A 17,121-nucleotide genomic window follows, 5' to 3' on the forward strand; every position below is an offset into this window, starting at 1 on the left:
ATGTAGTGTTTCAAATGGCATATGGTGGCTTAGAACCCACTTCTAAAATAAAGAATTCAGGGATTTATCAACTGGGACCATTGAACAAGAGATGCAGGTTTGACCAGGTTTGTGTGAACAATGTGATAGTGTGAGCAGAATGAATGTGTTTTCCTCTGACTTAAATATACCTGTTTTAATTTGAAGAGAGTATGTGTCTAAGGGGATTTACTTAACGGGGTGTTAAGTAAGAGCACTATTTTTAGAATTTGTGGATGCAGCCAAAATTAAATGAGACATTCTAATGGAGGCAGCTGAGAAAGAAACATTTTAACTGGCCCTGGGAGGAAACTTTAGCTATTTCCGTTGGTATACAAAGAGAGGACAACTCAGGACTAAAGGACATTCTGGTAGTGGAGCAGGGAAGAGGGAAGGACCTGCCATTTTAATGCAGGATGAGCAACCTGAACCAAAATGAAATGTGATGGGAATGTTTGGGATATTGTCTCTGGGAACTGTGAGAATCAGGTGAGAGGCAGGGAAGAAACTACTATTCAGAGAAGATGAGGACAAGCTGGGTGGTGAATTTCTATTTAAATAATAGGTTGGAACTTGAGAGTCAGAGGGAACTCCCTGCTTCCTCTGGAAGTTTAGGGAGTTGAGTACAGACAGACTGACTTAAAGTGGAGATCAAGCATGTCAGAAATGGAAATGGAAATTATGATTGAACATCAACACCTGAATGGAACTCATAAATATGATTACAGTAATTTGTAGAACTAAATGGTTGAGGAATGCCTTCTGTTGGATACGGTACAACAAGGTTCTCTGACTAGAGTGATCATAGTCCTTCTGTGTTTTACTTTTCACCTTTAAAGAAAAATGTGTGTATACATGTGTTTTAATTGACACAGAGCACATAGAACTATGACTTAAGTTTTGAATCTATTTCATACTCTTGTATCTCATTACAGCACATGTTTTGTTCTTGAACCATGTTTTGATTCAGTGACATATGTCTCCATACTCCCAAAGCTATTTTCATATCTTTAATGTAATCAACAATAGTAAATGAAAGTAATTGTTTCAATTAATTCACATATAATATGCTTTATTAAATAGCTCACTACATTTCCCAATTAGTGGTATTAGTTTATAAATTGTGAACATGTATTTATAAAAAATATTTAGTATGAGATTAACATTATATTAGTGCAATTGATTCAAGCATATGTAGACCAGACTTCTCAGTTATTATCTTTACCTTAGTAACTGTTATCACTAGTGTAAATAGGGTGAATGTAGCACAGACTGTTGGCTGCCCAGGAAAACTCGTTTCCTCTTCTGGGCACACAGCTAAGACTGTATTACCCACTACCTCCTGCAGTAGGGGGCGTGGCCGTATGAGTGAGCTCTAGCCAATGAGATGTGACTCAAAGTGATGCATGCAATTCTCATGCCCAGGCTATTAAACACTTCATGCATATCTTATTGTCCCATTTATGCTCACTTGAATGGAGATGACCCCCAAAGAGACCTTGGAAGCCCATGTTTAAAATGGGTCTTGAGTAACTTCACGGATAAGGGCCACACCAACAACCTGTTAATTCACATGGTCAAGATACAAACCTCTATTGTTTTTGGACCATTATCCATTTTTGGGTCTATTATTGTGGCAGGTAACCTACCTTAAGAAATTCAGATTTCATCTTGGACAACTGAATACCTTAGCTCCCCCCGCCCCCATTACTCAAAGCAGTAATGAAATTCACAGAGACCCCTTTAAAAAAATTAATTTGGAAATCTGAAGCCACACTACAGTTTTAGACAAAAACATTTCAGAACTACAAGCACCCCTTAAACCCAAAGGCCTTAAGTCCTAAGGCATCCATTGTAGGTAATGAATAAACTTCTCTTTTATGCATCCCAAATGGTATAGCTATGTCTCATCCTTGGGGAATTAAGAAAATTGTCCCTCAAATCATTTTCCATAGGACTTAATTCCTTCAGAAGTCCAGTTGAGAAGGGCTGGAAGCATCACAAAAACACGGAAATGTGTAGGCTTATATGTAAATTGATATATAATACACATATATAGTTTATATGTCTTTATCCTTCTATATGTATATTGATCTATTATATGTGTTATGTATTCTTCCAGAGTTTATAGTCTTGAATACCCATATGACCGGTGCGCACTGCAATTGTCCAATATTGAAACTTGTACTTTTGTTTTGGCTTCCTATAAAGATTCTACACTGCTGGGAACATTCTAGTATCAATCATGAATTATAAATTAGATGGTCCAGAGTGCCTTAAGTATACATAGCAACTTCCATGGAAAATACTGGATCTTGGGACCTACTCTATGTTGCAGGTATCATGGACCTGTGGATCTCAGTCTTTTGCATTCATTATTGAATGGATGAATGAACGAACGAATGAATGAATATTGTATTTTGGGCAATGATTCTCAAAACGTGTATAATTCTACTATGAATTAATTCTTCAATATTCCCACTCCTCTCTGGCAGCAGAGAAGGATGAGATTGTATGACAAACGGTTAGAGCAATTGGCATTAACACTTGAAGGTCATTCTCAGTGCAGCCTGCATATTGGAACCACCAGGAGTGCTCTCTAAAAATATGATACCTGGGCCTCACCCCTTTAAATTCTGAGGTAAGTAGCATCAGTGTTTTTTTTAATTTTTAATTTATTTTATTATTTATTTATTTAAAAGATTTAATTTATTCATTTGAGAGAGAGGCAAAGAGAGCACAAGCAGGTGGAGAGGCAGAGGGAGAGGGAGAAGCAGACTCCTGGCTGAGCTGGGAGCATGCCATGGGGCTGGATCCCAGGACCTGGAGTTCATGACCTGAGCCTAAGGCAGATGCTTAACCATCTGAGCCACTCAGGTGCCCCAGCATCAGGTTTTTTGTTTTTTTTTAAGTTCTCCCATAGTTTCTAACGTGCAGCCAGGGTTGAGAAAACTGTGCTAGAACAATATTTCCTCTTCTTGTTTGGTCATAAGAATTAACTGGCAATCTTGTTTAAAAGTATGGATTTTTAGGCCCAGTTTAAGACATTCTCAGTCTTTGAATATGTTTTTGGTTTTTTAATTAGGGCCCCCAGATGATGCTTATGATTGGGAAATTTGGGAAAATACTTCATTAAACTCCAAGCTCTTCTAGACAAAGTGCTATGGCTATCATTCTCAGCTGTATCCCCAGGCATAGCACAGACTCTGGCTCATATCAAGCACTTAAGTATTTATATTAATTCATTAATTCATTTACTCTTAAAGTGGAAATGATGAGAAAAATTTGACAAAATTTAAAATGCCACGTGTGACTAGCTTAATACTAGAGATTTACAAAAGTGGCGTTATGAAGGATTTCATGAGTTTCACTGTGTGCTTTCAAGACCCACAATATTTATTGAATTGTAATCAACTGGTTTGCACTTGATATTCAGAATTCTTTGCAACGTGGTATTTGCCAGTAAATATTAAACTCTCTCTGTATAACCACTTATTGGAAAAGTCACAGGTGAAAGGCACAGCTGAGAGCAGACTCTTTAATTTATGAGAACTGAGGAATACAACTGTACCTAATAGTTCAGTAATTAGAAAAAACTTACTAATTGTGGGCGCCTGGGTGGCTCAGTTGGTTGAGTGACTGCCTTCGGCTCAGGTCATGATCCCGGAGTCCCAGGATCGAGTCCCGCACTGAGCTCCCTGCTCAGCGGGGAGTCTGCTTCTCCCTCTGACCCTCCCCGCTCTCATGCTCTCCCTATCTCATTCTCTCTCTCAAATAAATAAATAAAATCTTTAAAAAAAAGAAAAAACTTACTAATTTGTTTGTTTGTATTTGACTTATTTTATTTTTTATTTTTATTTTTTTTATGTAGGTGTTCCATGATTCATTGTTTGCATATAACATCCAGTGCTCCATTCAAACATGCCCTCTTTAATACCCATCACCAGGCTAACCCATCCCTCTGGCCCCCTGCACTCTAGAACTCTCAATTTGTTTCTCAGAGTCCATAGTCCCTCATGGTTCGTCTCCCCATCTGATTTCCCCCCCTTCATTTTTCCCTTCCTACTATCTTCTTCTTCTTTTTTTTTTTTTAAACATGTATTATTTGTTTCAGAGGTACAGGTCTGTGATTCATCAGTCTTAGACAATTCACAGCACTCACCATAGCACATACCCTCCCTAATGTCTATCATCCAGCCACCCCATCCCTCCCACCCCTCACCAGACTTATTTTACGAATGCCGGACTTTTATTTATATTTATACTCAATTGAAAGACAAATACATACATCAACTTAAAACAATTATTAACATTTTTTATGAATAATTTTTTCTTTGGTACTTTTTGAAATCTTCACTGATTTAGTTAAATGTCATCTTCAAAATTAAAATTCTTCCAGCTCTTACCAACTTTGTCGGTTTATGATATTTGTTATTTCTCATCAGTAAGTTGGCTGTTTTAAACTGTCACTAATTATTTTCCTTTATTGTCACCCAAATAAGCTGACACTCAAAAACCAACAGTAATCTTTCTCAGATATAGATCTAGACCCCCCAATTAATTACTTAAAAAGTAATATAAAGCTATATAAAAAGAAATATTGGTATGTATGAAAATATTGTGGATTATTTTTCCATCCTTGACATACAAGAGAACAAGCGAGGGATTAGTAGCGATAACAAATGTCACTTGTCTAGTGCTTCATAGTTTACAAAATGCTTTCATAAACATATCTCATGGGAGTGCAATGGCCATTCTCTGATGGAAGTATCACTATTTCATTGCATACAGTATTGGTCTTCTATACACTTATACAGGGAAAAGACCATTCATTTGATCCCTATATGTTTGCAATGATGTTTTGGTTTCAATGTCAAACAATTTGTAAAATGTACTTTTCTGAGGGAACAACAGAGAGCTGCTTGTATCCAGTAACAAGGTTTAAAGCCTTTAGTTGTAAACCATGCTTTGCAAGTTCCAATGCTGCAAAATGAATATATACATTGGGCCAAGGATAAGTTGGTAAGTTGGTAGGTAGTGAGGTCTACAACAAATTGGAAAGTGCATTCCTGTATAAAGCTATTATATTTAAAAAATATTTAGGGGTACCTGGGTGGCTCAGTTGGTTAAAGAGCTGACTCTTGATTTTGGTTCAGGTCATGTTCTCAGGGTCCTGGGATTGAGCCCCACGTTGGGCTCCACACCTAGCAGGGAGTCTGCTTGAGATTCTCTCTCTCCCTCTGAACCCCCCCAAATAAATAAATAAATCTTAAAAAAATATTTAAACACTGTAGACCGAAGGAAACATATCTGTGTGCCTCATAAGCAATTTCTATTCCACACTAGCAGAACATGGGTTATAAAAGAAGAAATAAAGCAGGAACACAGAAATACAAGGAGATCATATGAGAAATGAATTCGGTCACAAGAATTAGGCCTAAGGACTGAAGCACAAAGAACAAAGTTGGTAAATGGCTGATGCTCATCCAATATCATCAGCCACATTTATCTCTCTGTTCTGACTTGGTTTTATTGTTGTTGTTGTTGGGACAGCATAATATAATGTTAAGAATACTATAAGTTAAGGATGTGACCTTGGACTTAGTTTCCTTATCAGTAAAATGGAGATAATAATAACTGTATTATAGAATTGTTGTGAGATTAAATAAGAGCATACATGACAAGGGCTTAGCTCCTTTCATGTTGTGAGTGGTAAATAAATGATAGGTATTATCATCATTCTCATCATCATCATTGGAAAGAGCCACTTCCTCACTCAGCCCTTCAACTTCTCCTTAGTAAATACTTAAAGATCAAAATTAACTTTCAGACCTGTATGGTAAGTAGCTTGCCAACGGAAAAGCAGAGAGTTTTTTCCTCTCACTCATATAAATCAACAACCACAAAACCAAAGAGAGCATCCCCTCATCCGTAAGCTGATCAAAAAGCTCAAAGAGCCCCGTTCCTTTAAACCGGAACAGGTATTGGGCAAAGTTAGTCAGGCTCTACCTAAAAGCAGCCATACTTGTACCAATGAGGCCATTGCTTTCTGAAGTGATGTTCACAGAAACGCCCCAGGGATTTGGTTCAGTTAAAAATGCATTGATCGAACATCTCTGAGATGAAGAGAACAGGACCTCTGCTCTTGAAGCTCTGACATGCCCAGATTAGTGGGAGAAAGAAAAATGTAAACAGGTCATTTCAATGCAAAAATGTAAACATGTCTGAGTCCTCACTCTGATGTGCATCTTTCCCTTTCCCTTTTTCAGTGGGGCTCCATAAGCATCGTAGGCATGCAAGGGTTAGTCTGCTGTGAAAATACTGAGGGAAGACACGTACCTGTTCTTCAAGGTCTAGCTTTAGCTTTACATCCTCCAGGAAGCTTTCCACTCTACTTTGATCTTTGACTTACTTGAACTCCTTTGAAAATTGCTGCTTAATCATTTTGGTCCTTAGTCATTTTCTACCTTACATGGGAAATAAATTGTTCCTGGTATATGCTCTACGTACCCAAACAGTATAGTAAGCCCAGAAGGACTTACACTCTTTTGAGTAATAGGTGATGTTATAATCTGAAAAACTGAATGTTTTATTGTTGCCAGATTAAAGATTAGTAAAAAATAGTTCATAAATAATAGATGCAATAGTTTGGGACTCTATTACATTGAAGACACCCATGAAACCATGTTTTGTAAAACTTGAAGATGTTTTGGTACAATTTAAAGCATTTGGGTTAGATTAGAAACAGAAAAAAAGGCAAATGTAAACATATCTGTTATACAGTAAATGTTCTCTTTCCACTTTTAATCAACATTTATATATTTGGCCCTGTTTTATAACCTGGTGGTAACAACTTGCATTTAAAGGGCAACAGAACACACACTCATTTGCCCCATAATTGAGGAGTTACAGCTAGAAAAAACCTTCAATGATCACTCATTTGTTTTAATACCACATGCAAAATGGTTGGGATGTCAACACTCCTAAAACTCACAAATCATCAGTTTATATTATGCTAATTTATCACCTAAATCTATTTCCTAAATATTGTTACTGAAACTCAAAGAAAATATGTTTATTAACATAAATGCTTTTAAAAGAGAGGTAAGAAAAAACCCCTAATAACAGCAAAGAAATGACTTTTGTGTGAAAACTAATAATTTTAAATGGATTGAATCCCACACATATTTACTTCCAATATCTAAGATTCAACCACTCTCATAATCTAATTTATTTTATTTTATCTCTCCTATCTTTCATATCTGTCTCTCCCTTTCATTTCCACTGCCACTAGTGAAATTCTGCTTTTTATTACTTCTCATTTAGATTACTGCCCACAACTGCTTCACCAGTTTCTTGACTTCCCCATCAAGTTGATCTTTTACAAAGTTGCTGGATTAATCATTCCATACTACAGCTCTGAATTTGTGATTCCTAGCTCCCCCACCGCAGTGCCCACTTTCTTACAGAACAAAACCTAAACTACCTTAAGTCTAGGATTCACTGATTTTTGTGCTCTTATTCCAATTTATCTTTCTGAATTTCTTTCCCAATCCTTTGTTTCCTACATTACAAATACTATGTACATTCATATACACTTCATCCACTAAAGTGAAACTATTCATTGTTGCTATCTAATGCCTTTAACTTTCTAATCTCTATTTTCTTAATGTCTTCCCTAAGCCTAGGATACCCTTCCCAGTTCTATCCATCCTTTCGTGCCAAGCTCAAATGTTCCTCCTTCCATGAAGATGTTTCTAAATTCCTCAGAAGTAATTAATATTCTTCTTTCTAAAATTTTATAGAATTTTTAACATCTCTCTTATAAAACTTATCTTTTTATACCTACCACATACTTAGGTAAGTATTTTTCTCCTCTACTAGAACTATGAAAGCTCCTTGGGAATGGAGTCTATGGCAGCTTCACCTTGTAAGCTCTAATATACCAAGAATAAAGGCTTTAAACATAGTAGATAACCAAATAGTTGTGAACAAAAGGCTAGAGTAATCACTTTTTAGTAGTCTCAGAATTGTGGACTTTATACAGAAGATTATATATGGGATCTATATGAATCATGAAATGAAAGTTATTAAATTTCAATAATCTGACTTGTTTCATAAACTAGATCAGTGGTTGTCCAGCTATTCTCCATAACACCTTTGGGATTCCAAAGAGGTGGCCTAGAGATCTCCCTCCTTGGCAGCAGAAAATGGTAAGTGAACATATTTCTGCACCCTACATTCTGCCTTCAACTAAAGCTGCTACATTTTGTATATTGGCCTTCTTCTTCTTTTTTTTTTTTTTTTAAAGATTTTATTTATTTTTGACAGAGAGAGAGCACAAGCAGGGGGAACAGCAGAGGAAGAGGGAGAAGCAGACTCCCTGCTGAGCAAGGAGCCCGTTGCGGGGCTCGATCCCAGGACCGTGAGATCATGACCTGAGCCGAAGGCAGACGCTTAACCGTCTGAGCCACCCAGGCGCCCCTATATTGGCCTTCTTGTAAGACTTTACTTAGAGAAAGCTTTCACTGTTTAAATTTCTTTTTTTTAATCCCTTGGGGTTTCACCCTCTGGCACACTATAATTTCTTATTTGTTTCAAGTCTCTAACCTACATGAGTACACCTTCACATGAAACTAGGTAAATGAGCTGCTGTGTTTTGGCTGAATTTACTAAAAACTACCAAAACGGTAGCACAAAAATGGTGTTTCAGGTAATTTAAATCAGGACCTCCTATAATACCTGACTTTGTATGAGACCTGACATGCTATAATAGTCATTGACTTGAAAACTAGCTAGCTGGTGAATCTTTTTTTTTTTTTTTTTTAAGATTTTTTATTTATTTGACAGAGAAAGACAGCGAGAGAGGGAACACAAGTAGGGGGAGTGGGAGAGGGAGAAGCAGGCTTCCTGCGGAGCAGGGAGGAGCAGGGAGCCCGATGCGGGGCTCGATGCGGGCCTCGATGCGGGCCTCGATGCGGGGCTCGATGCGGGGCTCGATCCCAGGACTCTGGGATCATGACCTGAGCCAAAGGCAGACGCTTAACGACTGAGCCACCCAGGCGCCCCTAGCTGGTGAATCTTACAAACATCACTCTCTTGAAAGATCCCTGAGAGGCAGTTATATAGCTTTCTATTTCTGTAAAAGACAATGACAAAACTTTCTATAGCTTAGCCTTAAAGTAGCCTATCACCTAATTCACACAGTAGAAAACCCTGATTTGCAATATATCTAAGTGAAGTTACACTCTATCTTCAGTGGAGATACACTGAAATCTGTCTTTGACTCCTAGTCAGTTACACAATTCTATGTTCATTATTTAGGGGAAAAAAAATACCTGTTTAAGTCACGGTGTATAATTGGCTGTGTCAGGTTGTGAAGGTACTCCATACCTTTGGCAACATCTACTGCAATAATTAATTTAGACTGCAAATCAAGAATCCTAGAATTTAAAAATAGATTTAGTGAGGATGAAATGGTCAAAGCCAATAGCACATCTTTCTAAAAAGTATCAATGGAGTATGTGATTTTTTTTTCTGTATATCTTTCAGCCTTTTTTGCTTTATTGAAGATTAAGCTAAAAATTAAAAAAATCTGGAAAAATAGCTTTTCTACATCAGATCATGCTTAATTATAAATCAATTCAGATACCAACCCCTCATATTTAAAATATTCCACTTGATTTTATAATACTTATAATGCTATACTTAATTTTTTTATAATAACATAAGATGGATTCTACTCTAATAACTAAGTGAAACCACAGTCTAATTATTGCATGCCTATATCTAGGGAGTGAATTAAAATTAGATTTGTGCAAGGCTATTCTTTTTTAAAACGTTAAAAAATAAATGCTGTGACCCCTGGTAATTATTTTATTCTTAGCTTACATATATTTGCTTTATTAGTATGTCATATTTAGCCTAATTATTATAAGCTTCAGTTGCTAATTTAAATTCCTTGAATTTGTTATCTCCAACTGAATTCTTGTTAAGAAAGCACAGAAGTATTTCTATTCACTAAAACATAATTATTGGGCATAAATTATTAGCCATCTTTAAAATGCCACATTTCCTAGCACTCAGAGATTTCAGAAGGTAAAGGTGCATCCAAGCGGAAAACCTCTGTGGTATTGCAAGGATAATTCCAATGACATGTAAAATGATAAGTCAGAACAAGAGAACCATACCTCTTCTGTTCATGAAGGAGGGAGAACAGAGAACCCCCTGAAATGTACTGAGTGACGATGGCAAACTGACTGGGATCATTCAAGCAAGCACCCACAAACTGAATTACACAGGGATGATTGAGCCGGCAGAGAATGGACACCTCTCGGCAAAACATATCCACATCTGATTTGGAGCAGTAGGTGTTGGCTCGATAACTGGAAATGGCAGGAACAGGAAATCCTCAGTCGACAGATGGGTCAAAACAAGGGGCTTGCCATGCATATCCTTCTTAAAGTTCACAACTCCAGTCTGATGCTAAATTTTCTCATTTGTTTGCTTACCGTTTTATAGCCACTATTTTATTTCTGCATCGTCCTTTATATACTTTCCCAAAAGAACCTGAAATTGTTTAAGAGAAATAAATAAACACATTATCTTGAGCTCGTGAAACTAAAGCAGACTAGTCTTTTCTTAGGTTACCTGAGCCAATAATTTCATGGAACTCAATTTCTGAGAGCTGAAGATGGAAATGTGAAGGCAATCCAGCCCTTAGGAGGAGCACATCTGCCTTTTCTGCAAACAGGAATTGTTATTTTATTTTTAAAGACAAAAAACACACGTGGATGTGTACACATGATGCACATATATACTTTACTTAGCCAAAAATGTCATTGCCTAGTAACATTTAATTTTCCAAATACAATTGACTACTTGGAGATACTAAAACCTTATCACAAATGATCCCTATCCCTTTGCATTAAAAACACTGTTTTCTGTCTCTGTCCCCAGACCTTTGATATCAGGGCTAAGTGTTTATTCCTAATTTGATCAATAACTAGCTCATCTGCATGACACGGCAACCCTGCAGTACACACAGTTCATATCACATTATGATAAGGAGTTTTATCTGGTCGATCCCTGCAACCTATCACAATGGGCTTAGACAAATATCCATAAGCTAAACCTCAGAGGGATGCCAATTAGATGTCAAAAAATAAGTACATGAATCATTCAGAGGAAATATCTCAAACCCAAAATAGTTTTTAAAAACTTCAAATTCTAAATAAATATAAATTTATAGTTGAATCATATAAATATGTGTATATATATTAATTTTCCTGATTCAATGGTATTAATTTCTATGTGCAGCATACATTCAAAAATTTCCCGAGGTATTACTTATTTGGGATCTTTTGGAAAATAACTTGTTTTTTAAAATTTATTTTCCTATGGCAAACCTATTCCCAATTCTCCTTAGAGATATTAATATTTGTAATTTAGACTTCATTAAAAATACAAATGTCTATAAGAATTTGATCTTCCTTTAATACTTGGGAAATTTTCACTGCTATACCTTCATGAGTCTAGATAGCATATGCAAAATAGTACAGCGGGCAAGGTTAATTATGGAGAGAATTGTTTGTTGCTAATATCGTTTATGCAGGCAAACTAGTCATCATTTATAATATGTAAAGCAAAACAGAAAGTTATCATATTTGAGGCAATAGTTATCCTTAGTAATAAAATATAACAATTGTCTCATATTAAAATACCTTTTGTCATGCTTTTAATCTTCCCCAAGGGGGATGGAAGAGACACATAGGAGCCATCTAGAAATCAAATTATATTATAGAGTTGAAAGTAGCATTTTTTCCACATAAATACTAAACATTATAAAAAGAAGCAGGTGACAAAAGAAATTTGCTAAGAAAACCAACTGAGAATATAGTTTTAACCCAGGTCTTTTTCTGGATACTGAAACTGTATAGCAAGTGTTTATTTAGAGAGTACATAAAAAGATTAAAAACAAAAAACCAAAGTGTAGTAGACTCCGGAAGATTTAATTTGTGTCTGGGTATGAGTATTCTCTGGCCTGCCTTAATAGACTACTGAAATGGAAAACGACTGCTCTCAGCTCACCCGGGCCTTCCTGGTCATGCATAAGCCTCATAAACATCCAGTCCAGAGAATGCTAAACCTGAAGGAACTGCAGATTAGTGAGTTAGAAAACAGCTTAAGTGAAGGCTTCTTTATTTTCAGCCTTACCAAGACATAAGTTTTCTTAAAATAAAGCCAATCTGACATGCCCTCATCCCTAACCCCAGAAAAATAGTAATAGAAATAAAGGTTTACCTTTAGGCACAATATTGTACTAACAACAAAAACTTATTAAGAAAGGGATACCTCCTCCAGGCTGAGAATATTCATTACAGGGTAATTCATCCTGTGGTCTCTTATAATGCTTCAGGAGTGTGACGATTGCATCGTGTCCTTCATGGAAAGACAAAAAGGACAAAGGGTCTTAATTTTTGTTTGATTTATTCAGCTCATCATACAACTCAAAAGTGACTAGAGGTAGCTTGAAACATAGGATATATCTTAAGAGATAATATATTGCAATAGGAATTTAGTACTTTCACCTACTCATTCATTCATTCAAAACAATTCATTGAAACTCTACTGCATGTGAAGCACTATTTTAAGCACTATATTGGATAGTAGGGATACAAAGAACAAGGTGACTATGGTCCTATCCTTAAGAAGCTTAGCGTAGTTGAATATAAATGAGAATTTCTAAATGAAGAAATATGAGGTGCTAAGGGCACCATTACAAGGGTAAAAAGCACATATGGTAACCAGGAGAGAGGGATGTGTTTGCTTTGATTGAACATTACATTCGGTTGGCAACTGCAGCATAACATGGCACTAAGATAATTAACATAGGTTTTTGTGGCAGGAGACAGCTGTCTCTGTCTGTCTGCCTATAAATATTTGTACTTCCCATTCATGGGGTGATTTCGTCACTCGGAATGGCTGTCCACTCAGGGACAACAGTTCCCTATCGCCCTTGCATCCAGATGCGGCCTTGTGACAAATTCTCACCAAGGGAACATGAGCAAAAGCCATGCCACTTCCAACTCTGAGCTTTAAGAAAAACGCTCAGCCTTCTCTACTCTTCCCTTCTGCTGGCTGGATGCAGAAGGTTCTGAGGCCCTAAGGGATGGGAAAAAGCCATCCATTGACCAGAAATGCCCACACTGGACTTCTATACAACTGATAAATAAATTTCTATTATATAACACCATCCAAATTAGGAGATTTATTAACTACAGTAGGTAACATATTGTGAAAGATAAAAAATGCTAAATGCTCTTCTGAGTAGACCCATGATTTTCAATAGAACTAAACTTTTTGATACTATTTTATGTTTTAACTGTAAAAATGATCTACTGAAGCTAGTTTATACAAGAGAAAAACAAAGTCAGCCTTTAAAACTCTGCCAAGAGACTTGTGAAATGCAACAGAACTCATTGTAAAAATGGCAAGATTTAGGAATTGAAAAATCATACACGCTTATCCATCCCAGAGGGGTCACTTGTTCAGAATACACCTAGTTAATGTAGAGAGTATATGCTGAGAGTTATGCCTGCTTATCAAATCCCCCCTTCAAAAAAAAGAATTAAAATTAATAGAGCATGCAGATCATGAGATGGGGTAATTAAGATACTAACTAGATTAAAAGCTTTTCCAAATGTAATATCCCAACACCAGTTTCTTCAAGAAAACAACATTATGATAACAATTGCTAAAATTTGTAGCAAAACTTAAATCTACAGAGTTAACAACTAGTGCCCATTTTCTTATCCATAGATTTCTTTTTTTTTTTTTTTAAGATTTTATTTATTTATTTTACAGAGAGAGACACAGCGAGAGAGGGAACACAAGCAGGGGGAGTGGGAGAGGGAGAAGCAGGCTTCCCGCGGAGGAGGAAGCCCGATGTGGGGCTTGATCCCAGGACCCTGGGATCATGACCTGAGCAGAAGGCAGTCGCTTAACGACTGAGCCACCTAGGCGCCCCTTATCCATAGATTTCAATTCATGACTGGTTGATCTGTAATTTTCTCAAATCATAGACATAGGTTATGATGAGATAATGAGGAGCCTGTCCTATTAGCATTTTTTCTTTGTATCTTCCTGTGCTCACAATCAGGGAAACCTCCAGACCTCAATGGCATGAGCCAACAGGCACATTTCTAAAGAGCCTAATATGGGGTGCCTGGATGGCTCAGTTGGTTAAGCATCTGCCTTCAGCTCAGGTCATGATCTGGGGGTCCTGGGATCGAGTCCCGCATCAGGCTCCCTGCTCAGCGGGGAGCCTGCTTCTCCCTCTCCCTCTGCCTGCCGCTCCCCCTGCTTGTGCTGTCTCTCTCTCTCTGTCAAATAAATAATAATAATAAAAATTAAAATTAAAAAAGAGCCTAATAGGCAGAAGGAACAGATAATGTAAAGGTTCCAAGATGGGAGGAAATACGACCGCTGCAGAAATGAAAGGCGGGCAGTGTGGCTGAAATATCACAAGCAAGGGTGAGAGTGGTTCCAGACTTGGGTGGAGAAATAGATAAGCACATATCATGTGCAGAAGTGCTTCATATACTTTGTAGTGTGTATAAGAATCACAGGGAGCATAGGCTATTTACTTTCTTTAAAGATTTTGAAGATTTACTTTCTTTAAAGATTTACTTTCTTTAAAGATTCAAGTTAGTTAACATATAGTGTAATATTAATTTCAGAGGTAGAATTGAGTGATTCATCACTTACATATAACATCCATTGCTCAACACAAGTGCCCTCCTTAATGCCCATCACCCATTTAGCCCATCCTCCCACACACCTCCCCTCCCCTCCAGCAACCCTCAGTTTGTTCCTTATAGTTAAGAGTGTTTTATGGTTTGCCTCCCTCTCTGTTTTTCTCTTCTTTTATTATTCCTGCCCCTCCCCTATGTTCATCTGTTTTGTTTCTTAAATTCCACATATAAGTGAAGTCAGATGGTATTTGTCTTTCTCTGACTGACTTATTTCACTTAGCAAAATACCCTCTAGTTCCAACCACATCATTGCAAATGGCAAGATTTCATTCTTTTTGATGGCTGAGTAATTTTCCACTGTATGTATATATATATATACACACCACATCTTCTTTATCCATTCATCAGTCGTTAGATATCTGGGCTCCTTCTATAATTTGGCAATTGTTGATAATGCTGCTATAAACATCCTTCAAATCACTATTTTGTATCCTTTGGATAATACCTAATAGGGCAATTGCTGGATCATAGGGTAGTTCTATTTTTAACTTTCTGAGGAACCTCCATAATGTTTCCCAGAGTGGCTGCACCAGTTTGCATTCCTACCAACAGGGTAAGAGGGTTCCCGTTTGTCCACATCCTCACCAACATCTGTTGTTTCCTGAATTGTTAATTTTAGCCATTCTGACCATTGTGAGGTGATATATCATGGTGGTTTTGATTTGTATTTCCCTGATGATAAGTGACGTTGAGCATTTTTTCATGTGTCTGCTAGCCATTTGTATGTCTTCTTCTGAGAAATGTCTGTTCATGTATTCTGTGTATTTCTTGACTGGATTTTTTATTTTTTGGGTGTTGAGTTTGATAAGTTCTTTATATATTTTGGATACTAACCCTTTATCCAGTATGTTATTTACAAATATCTTCTCCCCTTCTGTTGGCTGTCTTTTAGTTTTGTTGATTATTTCTTTTGCTGTGCAGAAGCTTTTTGTCCTGATGAAGTCCCAATAGTTCATTTTTGTTTTTGTTTCCCTTGCCTCTAGAGATGTGTCCAGTAAGAAGTTGCTGCAGCCAAGGTCAAAGAGGTTGCTGCCTGTGCTATCCTCTAGGATTCCTGTTTCACACTTAGGTCTTTCATCCATTTGGAATTTATTTTTGTGTATGGTGTAAGAAAGTGGTCCAGTTTCATTGGTCTGCATGTGGCTGTCCAGTTTTCCCAACACCATTTGTTGAAGAACTGTCTTTTTTCCATTTGATATTTTTTCCTGATTTGTTGAAAATTAGTTGACCATATAGCTGTGTGTCCATTTCTAGGTTCTCTATTTTGTTCCATTGATCTATGAGTCTGTTTTTGTGCCATTATCACACTCTCTTGATGATTACAGCTTTGTAATACAGCTTGAAGTCTGGGATTGTGATGCCTCTAGTTTGGTTTCCTTTTTCAACATTCCTTTGGCTCTTCGGGTTTTTTTCTGGTTCCATACAAATTTTAGAATTCTTTGTTCTAGCTCTGTGGAAAATGCTGGTGGTATTTTGATAGGGTTTGCATTAAGTGGGTAGAATGCTTTGGGTAGTAGAGACATTTTAACAGAATTTTTTCTTCCAATTCATGAGCTTGGAATGTTTTTCCATTTCTTTGTGTCTTCCTCAATTTCTTTCATCACTGTTTTATAGTTTTCGGAGTACAGATTTTTTCCTCCTTTGTTAAGTTTATTCCTATCTTACGATTTTTAGTGCAATTGTAAATGGGATTGATTCCTTGATTTCTCTTTCTGCTGCTTCATTATTGGTGTATAGAAATGCAACAGACTTCTGGGCATTGATTTTATATCCTGTGGCTTTGCTGAATTCCTGTATCAATTCTAGCAATTTTTTGGTGGAGTCTTTCAGGTTTTCCACATAGAATATCATGTTATTTGCAAAAAGTGAAAGTTTGACTTCTTCCTTGCCAATCTGTATGCCTTTATTTCTTTTTGTTGTCCGGTTGCTGAGGCTAAGACTTCCAGTCCTATGTTGAACAACAGTGGTGAGGGTGGACATCCTTGTCTTCTTCCTGACTGTAGGGGAAAAGTTCTCAGTTTTTCCCCACTGAGGATATTAACTATGGGTCTTTTGTGTATGGCATTTATGATGTTGAGGTATGTTCCCTTTATTCCTACTTTGTTGAGGGTTTTTATCAAGAAAGGATGCTGTATTTTGTCAAAGCTTTTTCTGCATCTATTGAGAGGAACATATGTTTCTTATCCTTTCTTTTATTAATGTGGTGTATCATATTGATTGATTTGGGGATGTTGAACCACCCCTACAGCCCAGGAATAAATCCCACTTGGTTGTGGTAAATAATCCT

At 37.0% G+C, this 17,121-nt stretch overlaps 1 protein-coding gene across 1 annotated transcript in view; it reads right to left on the reverse strand.

Annotated features, from left to right (window-relative positions):
• Positions 1-17,121, reverse strand: part of TNNI3K (TNNI3 interacting kinase) — a 306,502-nt gene that overhangs the window by 150,611 nt on the left and 138,770 nt on the right. The window contains exons 12-17 of the mRNA XM_045897407.1: positions 12,373-12,459; positions 11,742-11,798; positions 10,669-10,761; positions 10,530-10,587; positions 10,209-10,403; positions 9,357-9,461 (exon numbers count right to left, since the gene is read on the reverse strand). Of these exons, the coding sequence (XP_045753363.1) occupies positions 9,357-9,461; positions 10,209-10,403; positions 10,530-10,587; positions 10,669-10,761; positions 11,742-11,798; positions 12,373-12,459 (595 nt within the window). The remainder of the gene's footprint in view (positions 1-9,356; positions 9,462-10,208; positions 10,404-10,529; positions 10,588-10,668; positions 10,762-11,741; positions 11,799-12,372; positions 12,460-17,121) is intronic.

Source organism: Mirounga angustirostris, unplaced genomic scaffold (genome assembly GCF_029215605.1).
Source record: "Mirounga angustirostris isolate CCGP_5_RB_7025 unplaced genomic scaffold, mMirAng1.0.hap1 SCAF_4, whole genome shotgun sequence".
In the NCBI taxonomy this organism is placed as follows: Eukaryota; Metazoa; Chordata; class Mammalia; order Carnivora; family Phocidae; genus Mirounga; species Mirounga angustirostris.